The following is a 19,821-nucleotide window of genomic DNA, read 5'->3' as shown; positions in this document are numbered from 1 at the left end:
GAATCTTGGCATCCATGACCAGGAGTCATTATGTGATATAAAACAGAGGCCATCGGGTATCGAGTTCCGTAGTCCTCGTACTCGGTACATGCTACCTACCCACGAGCTAAAACATTTTGAACAATTTTTTTTTTCTCGCCCTCAGGCTGGGACTGGGGTTCCCAATCCACCCCCCCATACGAGTTCGGAGATATGTAACCTCGTACTCTCGTCTCTACATACTCTTTTCTCGAGAGCCTCTCTCTCTCTCTCTTTCTCTGTCTGTGTTTTCGGGTCGTCTGAAAACAGAAGAATCCGAAAACGAAAGGTTTGATTGAAAGACAGGGACGCGTAACAGGCAGGTAGCACATCAAGAGATAAGGTTACGAGGGTACAAGGGTACAAGGTTCGAGGCTACGAAGTGACGCAGGTGACGAGGTACGAGGACAAAAAGAAGAAAAAAAGAGGCCCAAAGATGGACCTAAACGTTGTTCTTGTATGGCTTTTTAATTCTACACATTCGTACCGACTTACCTCGTAGACAACTTTTTGGCGCCGGCCGACTGCGCGGATGGGCGGACCGCGGGATGGCGGGTAGATATGGCGTGCGGCATGCGGCATAGGGCATGCGGCGTGCGGGAGAAGGCGGGCAAACGCGAGGGAGAAAAAAAAAGAACTGGGACTTCCCAGCAAGAGCACCAAGAAGTATTCGTTCATCATGGCACATGTCTGGCGGGTTATCTGTTGCCTCGACACCGTCTACGAGTGCGAGTACGGGTATGAGGACGGGGACGAGTACACACACAGACACATACATAGATACGATACGAGAATCAGACGGGAGGAGAGAGGAGGAAGGAAAGGGGGTTGGATGGACGTCGGCACGAATTGCATTTACTGTATTTGGTACCTCGTAGATAGAGGTAGGTATCTAGGTAGATATGTGGCTCTCTCTAGTCGGTACAAGTGCAAGTGTAAGTACAAGGACAAGGACAAAGACTCGGGAGATGGAGTACAACACGACACGAACCGGAAAGTTACTATTTCCTAGGTATATTTTCCTGATTTGGACGGGGGCGACGACGCTCAAGGGCCAAGCCTTCCCGGATTGAGGATGATATATATGTACTCGGTACAGATAAAGTCACAGACACGGTAGGGTAGGCAGGGTAGGGTCACTAGGTCACTAGGTATATGTCGGTGGTAGGTATTAGGGTTCGGTCCAAGAGGATACCGTATCCGCGAGAGCCTCAACCTCAGCCACCAACTACCAAGACGACATCCTACTGAGATGGTTGGTTGGGTGCCTATGTAGGCAATGGTGTGGCATGCAAGGACTTTCTCCTGAACCATCGACACAGGGTGGATGTTGGCTCTGTCGCTCATATCCCATAGGGGTTGGTTCGACGTGCATGTGGATACCGAGGGCTGGATCAAACGCACATGCAATTCCAAATCCTCGTCGCCGTGGCTTGCTGCGAGTGAACATGTTGGCTGTACAGGTTCAAGCCAGGCTGTCACGAGCGCGATCGTCCCTCTAACACAACTTATAGACCTTGAGGACGGAAAGTCTCTTGGCCTTGTCGACTGCCACATTCAGGAATGTGCCTCATTTCCACTTTGCTAGACTCGCTCCAGCTGCCCGAGAAAGTCCTCACTGGACTTTTCGTACTTCCTCAGGGATTCGGACTCGTCCGTGTCTTTCCACGCTAGCTGGAATTCGCTGAGATAGTTGTTCCATGTGTTGTCAGGATCGAGCCCCGCCTCGCCCATACTCTCCTTTGCAAAGTCAATCCACGACATGCCTTCGTCCACGTACCCGTGTTCGCGCAACAAATGGGCCAATCCGAGATACTTTGCGACCATGGGCCCCGTTTCGGGAGCAGACAGAGCGGCACTGACGCCGAGCCACTCAATGCCGGTCCATTCTCGAGGTTTCTTGTTGGGCTCTGCAGGACGCCATCCGTCTTTGGAGAGATAGTAGAATGCTAGTTGCAGGGACGAATCCGCATCGCCGACGCTAGCAGATTGCGTCGCGAGCTCAATCCACTCCTTGGAATGTTTTCCCGTTACCCCTGGTTGACGCAATGCGAAGGGAACCGCTGAAACGTCGGAGTACTTGAAAAGCCCATCCCGAATGGCATTTTCAAGATCCGACTGCACCTGATCATATTCCGCACCTTCACCAAGGTAGGACAAATAGGACTCGGCCGCATCATGAAGAACCCTCCATGGCAGGTTGCGAGGTTGTAAGAGAGACGAGTTCTGCGTTCGAAGATATTTGCTCGGTTGGACCATGGCGACTAAGTCTTTGGCAAGCTGATAACTCTCTCTTGCTGTTGCTTCGGTGCCTGTCTTCCTCGACATTTCATCCAAGTAGAGTAATATTGCAAGCCAATCGTTCCTTTCCAACGCCTTGGCTTTGACATGGTCGAAAATTCGTGGTGAGAGACGAGCCTCGTGAGGACTCAAGGAAGCTCCCAAAGCAATCTCGGCTGCTGCTGCATCCACACCTGCTTCAGTCTCTCCTGCAAAGAACGCCATACGCAAGGCATCACAGCCGTCATTGCCCTTGCGGTTCTGCTTGTGAAAGTTATTCTGGCCTAGTGAATGGAATGCCTTGCGGAGAATCTGTGGATCGCGCAGTAAGGCTGCTTCACCGGTGCCCAGCACTTCCTCTGATACCTGAAGAAATCCTAATGGGGAGAGGCGTCAGCAGACCAACAACGTACTCACGACCGGCATACCCACATACTCTGTTGTGTAGTGGCAGAGATCAAGGCATTGGCAAGAGGAAGCTTTTTCAGCTCCTCACAGAGATACCTCAGCACTTGGACCACAGTCTCGATCGAAAAGAAGCCCATGCCGTGCAATGCACTGACAAAGTCGGGCGAAATATAGTAGGAGTCACGCCTTTCCGATTTCGATTTCAGGTCCGGTTTCAATTTCTTCACCTCCGATCTGAGTACGCTCTCGAGTGTTGGGTCGGGAGTCTTTAGTGTAGCCCGTTTTGCGTATGTTGGAAGTCGACTTCTTTTTGCAGCCAGTCGAGTAGAGCAGGACCAAGAGCGATGTAGAGACTGGGAACGAAGGGCCGGCGGATACAGTTCATGCCTCAGCACAATCCTCCATGGGCCCCCGTACATGTCGTAGAAGGCCTTAGGAGCGTGTTGCCCATCAATTCCTCGTCAGACGCCGTTCCAACTATATGTTTTATCTCTGTGGAGCTGCCGATGTCATCTAGGCCTTGGGCGGGAATGTGAAGTGAAGAGATGAAGTTGTCCGAGACGCAATCAACGCGTCCCGCCCCGTGCCAAGCCTTATTGGTGGAAAACCACATGCAACTTTCCACTCCGCTACCAGGCGTCTTTTTCTCTTCTTCTTCCACGTTGTCCCCCAGTGTTGTGAGGGGCAAAGGCTGAAATCAGATGTCCTATCCACGAGGGTTACATTTGGTCTGCCTCACCGACCTGCGCTGGAGACGCTCTTGAAATACCGCTCGAAATCTCGTTACCGCCGCCACGCCCAAAATGCCTGCTCCCGCTGGAACCAAGCGCGTGCGCGGGGTTCAAATTTATCGTCCCTTCATCTACGGCACCGAAGCCATTCCGTTCGACCCAGAAAACCGCCCAAAGGACGCGCCACCCGACCATACACACAAGTGGAGAGTGTTTGTCCGTGGGATCAACAATGAAGACATATCGTATTGGCTGCGAAAAGTGCAGTTCAAACTCCACGACACGTACGCCAACAGCGTTCGCATGATCGAGAGCCCTCCGTTTGAGGTGGAAGAGACGGGCTGGGGTGAATTTGAAATCGCCATCAAGTTCTACTTTGTGCCCGAGAGTACAGAGAAACCCCAGCAGATTTGGCACGGTCTGAAATTACATCCATACTATGGGGACATTGAACAGCAGAAGAAGAACAGATCAATGATCAGCAGCGTCTGCTACGAAGAGGTGCTGTTTAATGAACCTGTGGAGGCTTTTTACGAAATCCTCACGGGAGGTAGCCAAGTGAACAAATCAAAGGCAGGAAAAGGAGGAAAGGGAGTCGTCAAGGCGCCGCCCACCGCCGAGATACCCGTGAAGAGCTCTCCTGGCAACAAATTCAGCAGGGAAGAAGAAAGCAAAGAGCTGGACCGTCTGGGGGAGGCCGTCAAGCAAGTCCAGAAATTGATTGCGGAAGAAAAAGCAAAACTTACAAAGGAGGAGGCGAGACTACAGGAATTGGAAAAGACCGAAGGGAAGCCCGTGAAGAAGAAATGAAGCGATACGGCTCTGGTCCTTAGCCATCACAGCCGGGCGCCTGTACCGACAGACTCCTTGACCAGCTCAAGGATCCTCTCAGCAGCGCCCCAACTCATCTCATAGCCTCGACCGCCGGCACCATACCCATGGACAACGGTTCTCCCCGATCCAACGGATTCGATTTCAATCCGATAGCCACCTTCCCGCCACGGTCTGCGGCCGACATTATCTTGTACGACCTCGAATTTCTCTATCGAGTCGACAAAATAGGGAAACTTCTCCACCGACTGCTTCAGCAGATTCGCCCTTGTCTCCGAGCGAGGGGCATCATGCCAATCATCAATCTCCTTCGTTCCGCCCACGATCGTCCCCCCACCTTGCGGTCGTGGGATCAAGAATATCCAACTCCCATCTGCATTCTGCCGAGTAATTGTCTTGGTGTATTGTTGCTTCACTAGGACTGTCTGACCGCGAATGATCTTTGTCTTAGGATCATGATCAAAGTTTCTCCCCGAGCAATTTACCACCACTGACACTTTCCCAAGTCGATTCCGCTCCGCAAAGTCGAATGCATCGGCTACGTTTAAGAGGCGGTGTCGAACAAGTCGTCCTCCATTCGCCAGGAATCTATCCATCAACCAGCGAGAATATTTCCGGATATTGATGCAATAACTCTGATATTCACATCCCCACCTTACACCGGCTGGCAACTCATCCTGGCGCAGGACGCGGAACTCATCATCTGGACCTGCATATTCATATCCGGGCGTGATGTCCAAAAGTTCCTGGGGCGGATCCTCAAGGTACTCGACCGCAGGCATAAAACCTACTCCCGAGTCCGGAATGTCTCGCGCGATACCTTTCATAATATCCCTCGTCCACACGCCCATTCTGAATTCCTCTTTGAGTTGTTCGGTGGAGAGCGGATGAATTGGACGGTAGTGGGCGCCTGCCCACATGGAGGCATAGTCTACCGATGGAGATGTTGTCGTGGGCGTTTCGGCGGCCACAATGGTGATTTTGGCCGACGGGAAGTACTTTTGAAGTAGAGTCGCGGTGCTGAGGCCGGTTATGCCCGCACCAATAATGAGGATATTGGTGGCTCTGGCTTGAGGCATGGCGAGATGTCTGTTCGGCTAGCGAGCTGCTATAGATACCTTTCTGAGCGGTGCTCCTGTCGTAGAACAGGCGAGGATGACGAGGACGCACTCGTGCCTGATGATCCAATGTATGTTGATTAATCCCTCTCGCCTATGTTGGTACAGAGCGTCGTACAGCCGTCCAAATTTCGCTCGAGTTTTTCTCGTCCCGTCGTGCGAGAGTGATCCCCTTGACCTTGCTGGTGCTCTCCAATCCTGCCCCGCGCGACTGAAACAATCCTTAAACTAGAGACGACCTCGATTTTGGTACCACAAAGGACTCGTCGCCCCGAAGAAGATGATAGACCACAGGCCAAGCCTGGTTTTTTACCCTGCTCGAAACCGAAAGTTGCTCGCTGCTCCGCTCCGCTCGCCTCAGGTCAGCGGCGATGGTAAAGTATGGTACGGTCAGTCAGCGGTAAGTAGGTAAAAAGCCTGGAGATCTTGGTTGTTGCATAGAATTTGGATTTGGCCCGTTGATAAATCTCCTCTCGTGTATGAGGTACAGTACCTCGCAATGACTGTATGTCGATATGGAGGCGGAGGGGCTACGCTTAGGAGGACTTGTCGTGACCAAGGGCGGCAAAAGACTCGGGCGGGATGGGGAGAATCAAGTGAAAAGCCAGAGCCGATCGGTGTCGAATGTGCTGTGTGCTCGGCGTCTGGTTTGACAGAGCATGTAAGTAAGTATGTATGTAGGTCTATATGTACTCTGGATGAGTGTATGTATTTATGTGACAGGGCGCCAGTGCCCGCCCAACGTGGCGTTCAACTCCGCTTCTAGGTACGAGTACCTCGTATGCGACCTACTTAGGTATACACGGAGTGTCTCGACAGAGAAACCCGCTCTTCTCTTCCTCACACCACCTATAGTCCAGGACGCGCAAATCCACAGAACGCTGTTTTTACAGACTCTACTTGTAGTTTTCTGGTTTGTCGAGAAAACGAAAATGTATGATTTCTTGCGTGCTTCCCAAAAGGTGGAACCGGCTGTCAATCTACTGGATCTGGAGAGCACAGCTCCCTTGTCCTCTACTTTTGTTGTAAAACCCCAAAAGTCAAGTCTGCTTTGATCCACCTCACATGGCTGTTCCTCGCTCGAAACTCTCCCTGATGTCCTTCGTATACCGGTCGTAGAACCTCGCCAGCTTGAGGTTGAATTGCTTGTTCTTGTCATTGATATATGTGACGTCTCCTTCGTCCACGTCGCGTCCTCTTTCTCTTCGTTTCTTGAACCGCGTTTCCTCTGCCTTCTTCAGATCGTTCACCAAGCGATCCACATTCTCCCGTTTGGGCTTCTGTTCCACGAATCCTAGACTGTCGTGGTCCGCATAGAACCGGCCGTCCTTATCGATGGCAACAAGTTCGCCATTCTCCATTTCCACAATCTCCAATCCTCCGGTGCGTGCGGCGTTTTCAATGATTTCCGCTTTCTGTCGTTCGTATTCTTCACGGTTGCGGTGACCGTCTTTCAACGAACTCTTCTCCAACTCGCGGATTTGGCGATCATACATCCGGGAAGCCTCGTCGCTCCAATCCGAAAACGCGTTGTTGTCTCGTGCGGCCTTTTTCCGTTCCTGCCTCTCATCCCATCTCTCGCTTTCCTCTATGGTGTAGTCCCACGCTCGCTTGCGCTCGAAAGCCCCTTTGCCCTCTTCTTCCGTATCTGCCTTGAGAAGGTTGTGCTGTGCGATTGCTGAGCGTCTGTTCAAATTGGCGAGCAACGCTGGATCCATCGCCGCACGGTTGGCCTCTGCTTTGGCTTCGGCAAGATTGGACTTTGCGGACTGGGTCGCGCGGGATTTGAGGGCCGCGAAACGGGCGAGTCGGTGTGCATTTGTGCTGGTCGGGACTGTAGTGGCAGTCGAGGTACCATCCGCAGCTCCTTCTTTAGGCTTTGATGTCGAGTCCCCTACATCATTGTTTGTCTGATCTTCGACTGTAGGTGACGCTGCCAGAGTCCCGTCGCGGTCCGGCTCTTGTCTCGTCTGAGGTGTTTCCCTAGTATCATCTGAACGATCTTGTGTTTCCTCAGGCTCTGGGCTAAGCTTGCGTCGCTTGGAAGGAGGCATGTTGGCAGTAATAGTTTGATCGACTCTTCGCAAAATTTGGTTCATTTCCTGCGAAATGTTTGGAGATCTGCCCAGTTGGGTGGTCGTCGAGAGGCTGATTCTCGCCGCACCTTCCGTTTCCGGCTGCCCTCGTCAATGACGCATTTGAGTCTCTCAAAAAGTCCAAGGCACTATTTTCTTTGGTGGTGTGAGAGGGGGTTGTCTAGGGGTCAAGAGAGCACTGCAACAAGTTGATATACCCGTTTCTCAGCTCAGAGATGGCACAGGCTGCCAAGAAGAAGCTGGTCGTCGCAGGAGGCAATGGGTTTCTCGGTTCGCGAATCTGCAAATCCGCCGTCGCCAGAGGTTGGGATGTTACTTCCATAAGGTAAGTTATTTGGTTGCGTCCTGATACCTGACGCTGTAGTATGGCTGACAATGCTCTAGTCGCTCAGGCGAGCCGACATGGTCCTCAGTAACTTCCTCGACAGAGCCTCCACCTTGGTCCAAGTCCGTAAGCTGGGCAAAAGGTGACATCTTAAAACCCACGACCTACACCTCCCACCTCAAGGACGCCGATGCAGTGGTGCATACGATGGGCATCTTGCTCGAAGCAGACTATAAAGGGGTCATCTCTGGAAAGGAGTCCATTATCTCGGGTCTATCTAGGGCGTTCAGTCCCACCAAGGCCGGGAGCTCCAAGAATCCACTCGACCGAAAGCCAGGCGAAGGGTTAGAAAAGGGCGAAAAAGACCGCCAGATCACCTATGAATTGATGAACAGAGACTCGGCCATTGCATTGGCACAAGAAGCTGAGAATGCTGGTGCACACACGTTCGTCTACATATCTGCCGCCGCGGGTGCGCCCGTCCTTCCTTCGCGATACATTACCACGAAGCGAGAAGCAGAGACCACAATAGCAAGCCAGATGACCAAGCTACGGAGCATCTTTGTAAGACCCGGGTTCCTGTGGGACAACAGCCGCAAATTCACCCTGCCCATAGCCGCCTCTGGCATGGTTGGGAGCACGGTGAACAGTCTGGTCGGAGGCAGCTTAACTGGTATATTCGGTGCAGCCGTCGAGAAGCCTCTGAAGGTGGACCTAGTCGCGGACGCAGTGGTTGAAGCCATTGCCGATGAGGACATGAAGGGTGTTTTGGATACGAAGGCGATTGAGGCTCTGGCTGCAAAAGCCTGGCGAAAGACGATGCTGTGAGACATTCTCATTGTTGATGACTTGTACAATAGACAAAAGGTCCCAGGGATCTGGGGGTTTGGGCTTTGATCACCAGGGTGTCCATGCCAACATTCGTAACTGCCGCACTCGAAAAGATAATGGGGGTTGTGGGAAGTGTATTAAATTTTTCAGGGACTGAATTCTCCTCAATATCAACACATCAATTGACAAACCAAAGATCCGTCTCTCCTGGTCTACCTTCGGCATGAGTCTCCGTCGACCCCTTGTATCCATGGCTTCGCTTCCACGGGTCTGCCAAAATGTATCATACACAATCCACCTCCTGGAACGCCCTATATCATACCATTCCCGCTATGCTTTACCACATTCGAAGAGTGAGGATCGTAGAATAGACACCGGACGGTCGCAACTGTGCACTGCTCTGAAGGCATGCAAGTTAGGGAGAGGGCAGTTTTATACAAGCGGGGAATCCCCAAAGGTCATTAGCTTAGATGCTCGCGTGTGTCGGAGCAATAATATGTTCTTTTGCCTCCGCGGGTTCGCCGGGTTCGAAAACGACTTTGCGAGTCAACTGGGATATGAGTTAGCTGAGAGTCGCATTGCGCAAATGAAAAAGTCACTACTTACAGCCCACGCTCCCGCAATAGTGCCCACGATACCACTCGAGATCAACATCGGTTTCAAACCTCTGGTACTCTTGAAAATGGCTCCGCTTAAAGCACCTGCCACGATGCTATTTGTGGCATCATGCTTGCCGCGATAGTATCCTATGGTTGAGTTTACCCCATTGTAAACCATAGCAACCACACCGGCCGAGTTGCCCAGAAAAGGTCCTCTTCGGGTGATGCTGTTCAAGACGCTGTTTAATCTTAACTTTGGAGGTGCCGATGCCGGTGTTCGGTTCAACCCCTCTATCAGACCCCAGGCGCCTCCGGTAGTCAAGGCTGTGAGATAGACGACTCCCGTGCCGTAGCACAAGTCATCGGACCAGCCGCGCGATGGTAATATTGACCGGGAGCCGGGAAGGTCTGAGAGTTGCGATTCGTCTAGTGTGAGGTAGTCGAGGGTCTGTTGATTTAGGCCGGCCAGTGGATGAAGTTTCGAGGCATCCGGTAAAGATGCGCTTCCGAGAAAAGACGATACGTCTGTTGCGGTCGTGGGATCGAAATGGGTGGGTGTAAACGATGAAGACGCAGACGATGGAGAAGGAGACTGAGGTTGGCCGGAGGCTTCTGATTGCTGCCTCGAGGACTTCCTGCCCGTGAAAGCGTCCCAGACAGACATATTGTGCTGTGCCAAAAGAAAGAAAACACAGATGGGGAGAAAGAACTCGAGGAGATAAGAGGCGTTGCGACGACAGTTACAGGTTGGCGCAGAAGAACGGACAGAAAGTCGAACTCGCCTGGAAGAAAATGTTCGAAATGCGGATCAGTCCAAGATAGGCCGGAAGCCCATTATTTTTGAGCTAAACCTGATTAGTATTAGCGTTAGTGGGCCCATTTCTATCGACTTTTCCGCAAAAACTCCTTACCAGTGGTTGGTGTGCATAGATCACGAAGACGGTTCTGACTACTTTCTTTACAAAGAGAGAGCCTCTACGGCTATGATGGAGGACCTGGGAAATATACAAAACACCAGCTGCGCTGCGACCATCCCAAAGCCATGGAGAAGCCCTGTACCAACAATATGGATCCCATATCTTGTGCCATAAGTACTGAAGTTCCTCTTCCCATTTCACTTCTTTCAGAGCTGGGAAGAGGTTCTCTTAGGGCGGCACTGGCCAATGCTGATGGTACCCAGGATGTCTCTGGGATGCTGACAATATGGCACAAGCTTGTGCTCACAGCAACTAGCCCTAGAGTGGCCGAAAAACACATGACTGCAGCGGCGAACACTCTATGTGTCTATTTACATGGTGCAGCCCAAAGCAATGCTGTCTCGCTGCGAGAATTCGTCCTCTCTCAAGATGTGTGGTTCGAAGTGTATCACTGTGTCCACAAAGCTTTCCATGATGGCAAAACAAAACGAGCGAAGCAGATACTGGAGACACTATGTGAACTGCTTGACCAGCAGAATGATCCAGAAGTGATCGCCGAGGTCCTGCGGCGAACATCACTTCCCCTGGTGAGGGTTGTCTTGCTATCCTTACCTCGCTCGGAGATCAAGAAGGCTTGTCTTATACTAGCATTCCTCTTCCGGAAAACGCCACTCCTTGAACAGCTTGACCAGTTGATCCAGCATTGCATGGACGAAAACCGCCTTCTTTGGACACAGCGGTTATCCCAGCATAATCTCACAATGAGCGATGTCTCTTCCATTGGGCAGGGAAATAACCCTCATTTTCTTCTTGCGTTAATCTTCGCAATGACTGATCTGGATACAAGAAGCGGTGCTATCAAGGTTTGCTCTCTGCTCTGCAGTGATTCTACAAAATCCACAACATCTTCAGGGCTACAAGTCCTTGCCGAGCGTGCCATCCAGCTGTATCTGGAAAGAAACCATGCAGTCCTGGGCGATTTTGCAGAGAATGTCTTGCCGGTTATTCTGGACAGCAAACAGAAATTCATGGCTTTCGTACAACCATATTCTAAGTCCTGTCAAGAGAGCGGACCGAGGATGGCTTTGTTTATTGCTATCCTTAAAGTTGGTCGAGCCAAATCAATCTTGACAGAGCCTGGTATGTATACCCGTCAAACCTAGGTGTGCTACGAGTAACTAACGTTTCAAGAAACACTGGAACTTTTCGCATCAGCATTTCCACCACGTGCTCCCAATCTCAACGATGAAAGGAAATGGCAATATTGGTGTAAACGGATGTTGATGAGCGCAGATTCTGAAGTGCGCACTCTTACATACGGATTGCTGGTGTCATCACCTGCAACAAATGCACTTATCCCACCAGAAACCCTAGAATGTATTGCCACCAGCTTGAAATACCTCCATGATGACGCAGGCGCTCATGAGCGAGGTGAGATTCTGAGCATTACCAAGAGGCTGCTACGAAGGCTTCAGAGCAGTATTTCAACACTCCGGAAACCAGCACAGCTTGTACCCAGTGGGAATGATGTCACAAGCCTTTTGGACGCCTATAGTAGTTTCACCATGTCTTTCTATGGGTTTTTGAAAGAAGAGCTGAATACAGGAATATCCTACCCGCGTCACATCCTTGGCCTACAATCCCTGCAGCATCTGCTTGATCTGGGTCTCGAGCCAGCCTCGTTCGCAAGAGACGATTGTCTGTTGAAAACCTTGATATGTCTGGTGCTGGATCCGTTCGAAGACGTCCGGAGTACCGCAGCTGCTATTCTCCAAAGACTTGCCGCTAAAGACGACGATTTGATTGCGAGCGCTATAGGACACGGTCTTCTCAAGAAGATAGAGGCGCTAGCGGTCAGGACGCTGCGAGCTGATCATGCCGACGGGATGGGGAGGCTTTCTGCTCTCATAAACATGCATCCGTCGCTAAACGAGCCACTCCAGGACTTTCGGTTTACAGATTTGGCAAAAGATGCATATTATCTGGAGCAGTCCACAGCTGGACCAGGAACGGTCGTTCTGAGGCCTGGCTGTGCTATCCCAATCCATGCACTTTTGCTTGCCACAAGTTATCGACTACGGTATCTCGGCCGGGAGGATGCACGGATCACCTCCATTCGCCCCACGATTGTCAGGGTCTGTGAGAATGTCTGGGAACAAGTGCGACACCAGCTTTGTGTTGATTCTCCAGAGACCGCCTTCGAGCCCGAGGATGAAATGGCCAATGAAGGGCCAAAGGATCTTCTGGCTTATTCATGGAGGGCACTCCGAGATTCGAGGTGAGTTTTGTTTCCAATAATGAATATCACGGCTGATATCAATAGTCTCGTCCTTCAATCGTTGATTCTCATTTCGACGCCCTCCCAGGAACTCTGTTCTGCTGTCGGGGATCTTTGCATGGATCAATTGATTTCGCTCCGGCATCGAGGAGCCTTCTCAACAGTTGCTCAGACCTTCAGTCAATGTTGCGATAAAGTCAGGCTATCCACCGACTCAGATGTGCGTGGTCTCATCCACAAGTGGTATCAGGTAAGTGGTACGTCAAATGCCTTATCAATCCTGGAGAAACTCATGGTTACAGATTGCCTTGAATCAAATCAACGAGCAAGCAAATCGGTTGACACGCCGTTCTGCTGGACTCCCTGCAATGATCGCGGCGCTCCTCAGCCCTGTCGACTCAGACCATTTTTCTTCCGCACTTAACGACCTAATGGTTATCGCGGAGCGAGCAATAGATGGATCCCTGCACCTCGATATCGAAGACGTGAAACTGCCGCAAGTCCACGCTTTGAACTGTCTGAAAGAGGTCATGACCAACTCTAAATTCGCGGTTGTCGTTGTTCAACATCTCGAGAGAATGATGGAACTTGCTGCGACTTGCCTGTCGTCCAAAGTCTGGGCAATCCGTAACTGTGGCCTTATGCTTCTGCGTGCCTGTATCAACCGTCTTGATACTTCAAGCATGGGCGAAGCAGTTGCGTCGACGGATCGATCCAACGGAAAAGAGGAAACTAGTGCCCCATTAACAATAGCACTCCGTCTCTTTGATGCATCGGCATCCGACATCAACAAAGATGGGAGAAAGAGTGACACAGAACTCGTTTTCGCAGGCCTCGACCTTCTCGGACATACTATCTTCAAAGGTTCCGAAGCAGACGCAGCAGCGCAGCTTGTCACGAAACACTTGATGCACTCGACATGGCCTGTTAGGGATCATGCAGCTCTCCTACTTGCAACCGGCATACTCCCCGGCAATCCAGCTGCAGAAATCATAAAACTTCTAAAGGAATTCGGTCTGTCTGGTCCGGAGAATCAAGTACACGGAATTCTACTTTGCTGTCGCTACCTAATGAGGCGAGCTGCAACCACTATTACGTGCGCGGAGCTCGAGTCCATCCTCGAGTACCTCATCGACCCGATGGTATCTTCGAATGAGGCTCTAGTTCCCCACTCACCATACGTCTATGCTGCATGGCTGGATTTGTTGAACGATGCCGCTTCCTGTGTTCTTGAAAATCAGTGGGCAAGTGATGTACGTGGCATCCAACGCTTACAAGGGCACTTTCCGCGCGCTGCACAGATTGATCCTGCGCACTATGCGTACTTATCTCGACGGATACTGCTTTGCAAAACCTATCACATCCTCACAAGAGACCAGAATCTCGACGGCACAAGCAAAGAAGTACGGAATTTGGCCAGTCAGTTCTTAGAGAACGTTGATGCTCTGGGTTTCGTCCTGGACGTCCTGAGTCAAAAGCATGGTCATAATCCACCCCGGATTTTCCTCGATCTTCTTATCTGTCTTGTCGAGGACGGAAGCCAGCATTCATTTCTTCCGTCGGCCATTCTTGAGCAGATGTTTACATGTTTGGAGCAATGCCTAAATCATATTACGGACATATCCATCGATGTCCTACGAACACTTTACTACGGCCTGGACTTGTCCCAAATGCATACAACGCGGGATTTAAGGAATGCAACCCTGAAACTACAAGCGTCATTGTTGGGAAGAATGCATACTGCACCTGGTGGGTCCTTTACGGAGGCAGGGTACCTCGAAGCATGGCTCCACGATCTTCAAGACATTTCGACCGACTATTTCGACTATTCCACAAGATCGAGTGCTATAACAGCAATTTACACTTACATCGAACATCTGCAACCTGTCGGCGCATTGGAGCTCCCATCTAGTTTTAGGATGAGGCTTCTCCTGGTCTTGTATGATCTGTTGAACGATGACGATGATGAAATCCGGTTCGAAGCAACTCATGCGGCTCGTGGCCTCCAGTTACAACAGCTGAGTGCAAACGACAATGTGGGCAGCAGCGCCCTTGCAGCAAGGGAAAGCCTGCTGTCTCAACTTTCACGCCAGTTCGGACAGACATCGAGTCTTAGTGAAGCTGCCATTGTCAAAATCATGAGCATCGGACAGATCGCAAGCGACTCCTCTTCTCATGTCGGACCGCTTCCTTTCTTCGATACCTCATTAAATTCGAGACTGCAGAGCATCTCGAAATCGAAGAATGATTTGTTTGCCGAGGAAAGACAGAACCTGTACATGGACGATATTCGTGAGATCAAGGAATGGACAGAGATACTACATGATGGAAATTATTCGTTTCAGACTCGGGATCTGTCGAGGACAGTGATGAAATGGACACTGGAGGGTCTGGAGCAAGTACTTCAAGTCCTTGAAGCTGACCGAATCATACACCTTGGACCGGAAGACAACACGCACAAGGACACGCCTTTCGATCCCCTTCTCGAGTCGTTGTTTCTATATCCACTAGGGGTAACCTATGACCACACAGTCCTGGTCTTGATGGTTCAGGTGGTCAGTTTGGCTGGAGTTCTCATTCACCACGACACAGTCTTGGAGACACAACAAATGCGGGCCACTCTAGAGAAAATCCAGGGAATATGCAGGACTTCACGGGTCAATCCGGTAATGTTGGGTGCGGTCGAACGCGCGTTGCGAAGAGAGTGAATCACAAACACCATTTTGGCAGCGTGCAGCCACCAATTTGATGTTTATCCATGGACAAACGATCTGTGTAACTCGAACGTGCCGACGCCACTACCCTTGCTCGTCCATATAACACACTGCTTGGGTGCTCAACCTTCGACTTCTAGCACTCGTGTGCTTTCCGGACCCTCGAAAAGACTCGTATGTGACATATCTTCTCCTTCCTCTTAACAACAGGGCTGATCTCCACGACTAAGCATCACCATTCTGGCTCAACCATAATTGAATCGTTTATCGGTCCGACTGGAGAATATGAACGCAGGCCTAGCAATCTTGATATGCTTCGTGGTGATTACGCCAATCTGCGTCTGGGCAGGATGGAAACTCTTCATGCCGATGATGCAGGAACACTTGGCCATGTTGGAGGAAGGTGAACGAAGAGCAGCAGAAGGACAACCGCAAGCCGTCGGATCAGGTTGATTGATGGTCTTCACTCGAACGTCCGAGTCAGAGGCATATTTTCATGGAAGAGATCTCCATGTGTGGACATGGCGCGTATGCGTATGGAGGTGCAGCGCACACAATCTGGGAGTTCGGCCGCGGACAGCTTTTGATCTGCTACGACTTCGTTGTTTGCTTGGATCTTGAAGGTAGCAGATTGGAGAGTCGACTTATTGTGGTGGTTTCACGCGGAGAAGAACCAGACCAAGTACAATGAAATGACCAGGAAGGACACTTCGACCTCACCCTTCACCGCTGGCTGATCACCTCACCGGCTTCGATCTTCTTGACCACTTTCATTTTCTGTACCGTCTTCTCCGATCAATGTCTCTCTCCTCCTAGCCTTCTGTAATGTAGTCAGAGTCAAAAATTCAAACATGACTTTCATCATTTCAACAGTCACAGAGACCACGGCGGTCGTGGTCTCGTCAACACTCATCACCGACACTACCACTACCGTGACTTCTCATTTGTCCACGACTCTCTTTGCAACAGTTGGCCAAACCGTCACAATTGATTCACTTGCCTCACCTTCCACAACCACCGTCACTGCGCCCACCACCACGAAGTACACGCCCATACCGACAATAACCACGCAGACATCGACGGTAACCCTGACCGAGCTAGACATCTACCTTCAAGATGATGCAGGAAACATCTATTCAACCTGGGCCATTCCCATTTCAGGTTCTCCTCTGCCAGATCCGACACATACCGGGGTTTCGGGCCAGTTAGTCTACGTGGTCGACCCTGACGACAGCGGTTGGAATCAATGGAGCACGGGTGACAAGGCGGGTATGATTGTAGGCGTGGTCCTTGGGGCTATTCTCATTTTTGCCATGATCTTCTGGTGTGTCCAAAAAAAGGCAAACGGGAAGTGGTGGTTCGCGCATGCGTGGCCACACTCAGCGACAATGGCGCAGCCGGTGAGTGGAAGAGTGCCTCTGAACGATCTGTACATTCAATAACCGTGAACGGACAGATTGTACCATACCAGTATGGCTATGGCCATGGATACGGTGTTGGGATCAGGGGCGGTGGTGGTGGCAGAAGTTGGAAACCAAGATGGGCAACGACGTGGTTGGCTGTACCATGGACGAGAAGAGACATATCAACTTCAACAGTAGAGAGGGTGTAGAAAGTGTTTAAGAGGACCAGGAAGCCCCTCCACGTACCCGCGAGCACCCAAAGCGTGTTGTCATCACCGACGACGTTGAGGGACCACTGGCCATCCAGCGCATTCCATGGCGCGAAGGAGCGCGTGCATAGAAGGACTGGGTTTTGCAGCAAGCTAGGTAGACCAGCCACTGCTGCGGACAGCTCGTTGAGCTCATTACATGCTTGAGGTCCAGCAGGTGTGTCGTGAGTGCACCTCGTAGGGTGATCAAACAACGGGAGAGTTTGCGGAGTTTATTGAAGCTAATATATATTATCCATAGTGGCTTGGACCGAGCTGCGCAGTGAGAGACCAACCAATGACGTGGCTAGGCGGGTGAGAGTGCATCTAACGTCCCAAGTTCCTCCAACAATTGAAGGTGTGCCTTGTCTCTTGCCATTGTATTTGAATCATGGAACCTCTACGATAAAGCCTTGAGACTTTCTTCTTGTCTAGTTATCAGATTTCAGTCTCCCTCATAGCCTCTTCGTCGCATGTCAGCATAAGATGTGGCAGGACGACGAGGACAACAACCCGTATGGGTCCTTTAATAACCAGGACTCTGCCACTGAACCCTCCAATCCAACTCTAGGCACCTCTTGTATGCGAGCCTGCATCGAGCCTATCCGATCTGGTCGCTAACATTCTAGACCCAGACTCAGACCAACCGACCTCGCCGACCTCATATACTACGTCCTCTAACCCAGCCTCCCAGTTCCACGATGATGGCGATGAGGGGGAGGAGGAAGAGGAGGGACCGGCAGAGAGCGGTTTCGTCCCTCCTAAGGGTGGCTACGACAGTAGAGTTCAGCAGATACTCTATGAACAACCGGATCTTGAGATTGTCATAACAGAAGCAGGCAAAAGCGCGGATGGAGGCTACATTGTGTACAAGATTCGGACTGGAGTAGGCACATCCCGCAGGACTTGGAGACAGCTGAATGGATGTCTGACAGATGTTGCAGGACATTGAAGTCGCGAGGAGATACTCAGAGTTCAGCTCACTGCGCGCCGCCCTGATCAATCTGCATCCCACCTTAATCATTCCTCCGATCCCCGAGAAACACACAATGGCAGACTATGCCGCCAAACCCACAAAGGCAAAGGAAGACGTGGGCATTATCGACCAGCGAAAACGTATGCTTGCCGTGTTCTTGAACCGTTGCCGGAGAATGAAGGAGGTCGTTGAAGACGGCGTTTGGTGGAGATTCCTGGATCCTAATTCCAGCTGGGTAATTGCAGGCCATATTATCTGTCCCAGCTACTAGGACGCTGACCTTTCTGCGCAGAACGAAGTCTTGCACGCCCATCCAGTCGCTTCAGTGCCGAAGAATAATCTGAAAGCACCACCTCTGGATCCTGCTAATCCGACACCTGCTCACAACTGGTTGCCTATCCCATCTTCCTCCGCCAAACTCAGGCCATATGGCCCGATCTCAAGCACTGGAACGCCTATATCTCCCCCGGATCAGACCTTCCCCTCAGTTGCATCACATACGACACCCGGTCCTCAGATCTTTGGGCGGTTTCCCCTTAATTCGGAGCGACTGAGCGAAACAGACCTTGACCCCTACTTTATCAACTTCGAGCAGAACACGCGGGAACTAGAGATTTTGCTGCAAGGCAGTATCGAAAAGGTGAACCGCCGTACTATCGAGCATCTAACCAAGCTTTCAGCGGATCTCGCAGAGTTGGGCGCTCGATACAATGGCTTCTCACTCTCGGAGCAGTCACCTACTGTGGCAGCAGCAATTGAGCGCATAGGGCAGGCCGTGGATAGCACGTATATCTCTACGGAGGAGCTAGCACTTACTTTTGGCGCCACGTTTGCCGAGCCTATGAGGGAGAGTGCACAATTTGCGGGCGTCGTCCGCAATGTGCTGAAATATAGAGTCCTGAAACGAGTGCAGCAAGAGATGACCAGAGAGGATTTGGAGAAGAAACGGCATCTCTTGGATCAGCTCGAGCGCAGCGAGTCAGAAGCGAAACGCATCGATGCATATCTAGCCGGTAGCACAACGCTAGCAAGCCCACCGCGGCGCTCGATGTCGAATGCTTCTGCCAGGGCTTCCCAGGAGAGGAGGGAGGGGCAGCACGAAGAGACTGAATCTGTTGATTCTGACTTCCCACCTACCCATGGCGAGCCTCCATCATCGCCTCCTTCGGCTGCTCAAGGACAGCCGCACCAGAATCCAACATCGCCGATTACGCACAAGAAGTCTCCCAGCGGCAACTTTGTGACCAACAAGATATTTGGCAGCTTCAGACATGCCGTGAATGGCTTCGTGGATGTTGACCCGGAGAGGACAAGGCGGGATCAGATCGGAAAAACACGAGAAAGCCTGTCTCAGCTGGAACAGGCTCTAGAAGTGTCGGAGAAGGACGTACACGACGCAACTCAGGGAGTGATGCGAGACCTAAAGAGGTTCCAGAAGGAGAAAGAGGACGACCTCCAGAGATATATGGTGCGTATTTCCAAGAACAATTGCTGGTGTCAGATCTGGGCATATGGTTTACCAAGCTAACTTTTATGGTCTCCTAGGTTGCGTATGCGCGATGCCATATCGAATGGGCCCGGAAGAACCTAGAGACGTGGTCGGAGGCGATGGATGAGGTGGATAAGATTGTCACGAGATGAGCCGAAAAGCCCTTGGTTGTTCCATGAAGCTATCCAGCGCGGAATAATGGCTACGAGCGGGCACAAGGCTACCAGTGAGGCGGTGGGAAGCCTCGTTGCTGTCATGTCGGCCTTGTTTAATCAGAACGGATGATGCAAGCGAACAAAATGACTCTGCATTACGCGTGGCTCACTAGTATAATAGCCCGAGCACATGATTGTATTCCCGAGCTGGGATGATTAATAGGACTCCCAAAGGGGGGGCGGAAGGCTGGCTGTCTACTTTGGATTTGATGGTGAGGCGAAGGTTCGCATGATTGTGGCCGGCGGCTCGGCTCATAGACTCTCGAAAAGGGTGAATGAATTGTCCTTTCAGAAGACAGGACCTGCCAACCGAAAATCAGCCTCTGTTTGGATGAACCAGATGG

General features: G+C 51.3%; 9 protein-coding genes across 9 annotated transcripts; 5 read left to right on the top strand and 4 right to left on the bottom strand.

Annotated features, from left to right (window-relative positions):
- Nucleotides 1–1,602: 1,602 nt before the first annotated feature.
- AYO20_06087 (hypothetical protein) lies at nt 1,603–3,125 on the bottom strand (the record flags this gene model as incomplete). Its single annotated transcript, XM_022644378.1, has 2 exons — nt 1,603–2,675; nt 2,735–3,125. The coding sequence occupies 2 exons, from the start codon at nt 3,123–3,125 to the stop codon at nt 1,603–1,605; spliced, it is 1,464 nt and encodes a 487-aa protein (XP_022499682.1).
- A 384-nt stretch (nt 3,126–3,509) lies between these two features.
- AYO20_06086 (hypothetical protein) lies at nt 3,510–4,247 on the top strand (the record flags this gene model as incomplete). The annotated part of the gene is made up of 1 exon (XM_022644377.1): nt 3,510–4,247. One exon carries the CDS (start codon nt 3,510–3,512, stop codon nt 4,245–4,247), a length of 738 nt encoding a protein of 245 aa, XP_022499681.1.
- Nucleotides 4,248–4,273: 26 nt separating this feature from the next.
- On the bottom strand, nt 4,274–5,347 carry AYO20_06085 (hypothetical protein; the record flags this gene model as incomplete). Its single annotated transcript, XM_022644376.1, has 1 exon — nt 4,274–5,347. One exon carries the CDS (start codon nt 5,345–5,347, stop codon nt 4,274–4,276), a length of 1,074 nt encoding a protein of 357 aa, XP_022499680.1.
- Nucleotides 5,348–6,447: 1,100 nt separating this feature from the next.
- Nucleotides 6,448–7,440, bottom strand: AYO20_06084 (hypothetical protein; the record flags this gene model as incomplete). Its single annotated transcript, XM_022644375.1, has 1 exon — nt 6,448–7,440. The coding sequence occupies one exon, from the start codon at nt 7,438–7,440 to the stop codon at nt 6,448–6,450; it is 993 nt and encodes a 330-aa protein (XP_022499679.1).
- A 257-nt stretch (nt 7,441–7,697) lies between these two features.
- On the top strand, nt 7,698–8,635 carry AYO20_06083 (hypothetical protein; the record flags this gene model as incomplete). Its single annotated transcript, XM_022644374.1, has 2 exons — nt 7,698–7,807; nt 7,867–8,635. The coding sequence occupies 2 exons, from the start codon at nt 7,698–7,700 to the stop codon at nt 8,633–8,635; spliced, it is 879 nt and encodes a 292-aa protein (XP_022499678.1).
- A 469-nt stretch (nt 8,636–9,104) lies between these two features.
- On the bottom strand, nt 9,105–9,901 carry AYO20_06082 (hypothetical protein; the record flags this gene model as incomplete). The annotated part of the gene is made up of 2 exons (XM_022644373.1): nt 9,105–9,188; nt 9,245–9,901. 2 exons carry the CDS (start codon nt 9,899–9,901, stop codon nt 9,105–9,107), a joined length of 741 nt encoding a protein of 246 aa, XP_022499677.1.
- A 402-nt stretch (nt 9,902–10,303) lies between these two features.
- On the top strand, nt 10,304–15,140 carry AYO20_06081 (hypothetical protein; the record flags this gene model as incomplete). Its single annotated transcript, XM_022644372.1, has 4 exons — nt 10,304–11,294; nt 11,346–12,432; nt 12,478–12,682; nt 12,735–15,140. 4 exons carry the CDS (start codon nt 10,304–10,306, stop codon nt 15,138–15,140), a joined length of 4,689 nt encoding a protein of 1,562 aa, XP_022499676.1.
- An 857-nt stretch (nt 15,141–15,997) lies between these two features.
- Nucleotides 15,998–16,588, top strand: AYO20_06080 (hypothetical protein; the record flags this gene model as incomplete). Its single annotated transcript, XM_022644371.1, has 1 exon — nt 15,998–16,588. The coding sequence occupies one exon, from the start codon at nt 15,998–16,000 to the stop codon at nt 16,586–16,588; it is 591 nt and encodes a 196-aa protein (XP_022499675.1).
- A 695-nt stretch (nt 16,589–17,283) lies between these two features.
- On the top strand, nt 17,284–19,414 carry AYO20_06079 (hypothetical protein; the record flags this gene model as incomplete). Its single annotated transcript, XM_022644370.1, has 5 exons — nt 17,284–17,377; nt 17,433–17,683; nt 17,733–18,008; nt 18,066–19,241; nt 19,319–19,414. The coding sequence occupies 5 exons, from the start codon at nt 17,284–17,286 to the stop codon at nt 19,412–19,414; spliced, it is 1,893 nt and encodes a 630-aa protein (XP_022499674.1).
- Nucleotides 19,415–19,821: the final 407 nt, after the last annotated feature.

This window comes from Fonsecaea nubica, assembly GCF_001646965.1.
Source record: "Fonsecaea nubica strain CBS 269.64 chromosome Unknown Scaff37, whole genome shotgun sequence".
Lineage (NCBI taxonomy): Eukaryota > Fungi > Ascomycota > Eurotiomycetes > Chaetothyriales > Herpotrichiellaceae > Fonsecaea > Fonsecaea nubica.
This window is presented reverse-complemented; position numbering and strand designations above follow the sequence as displayed.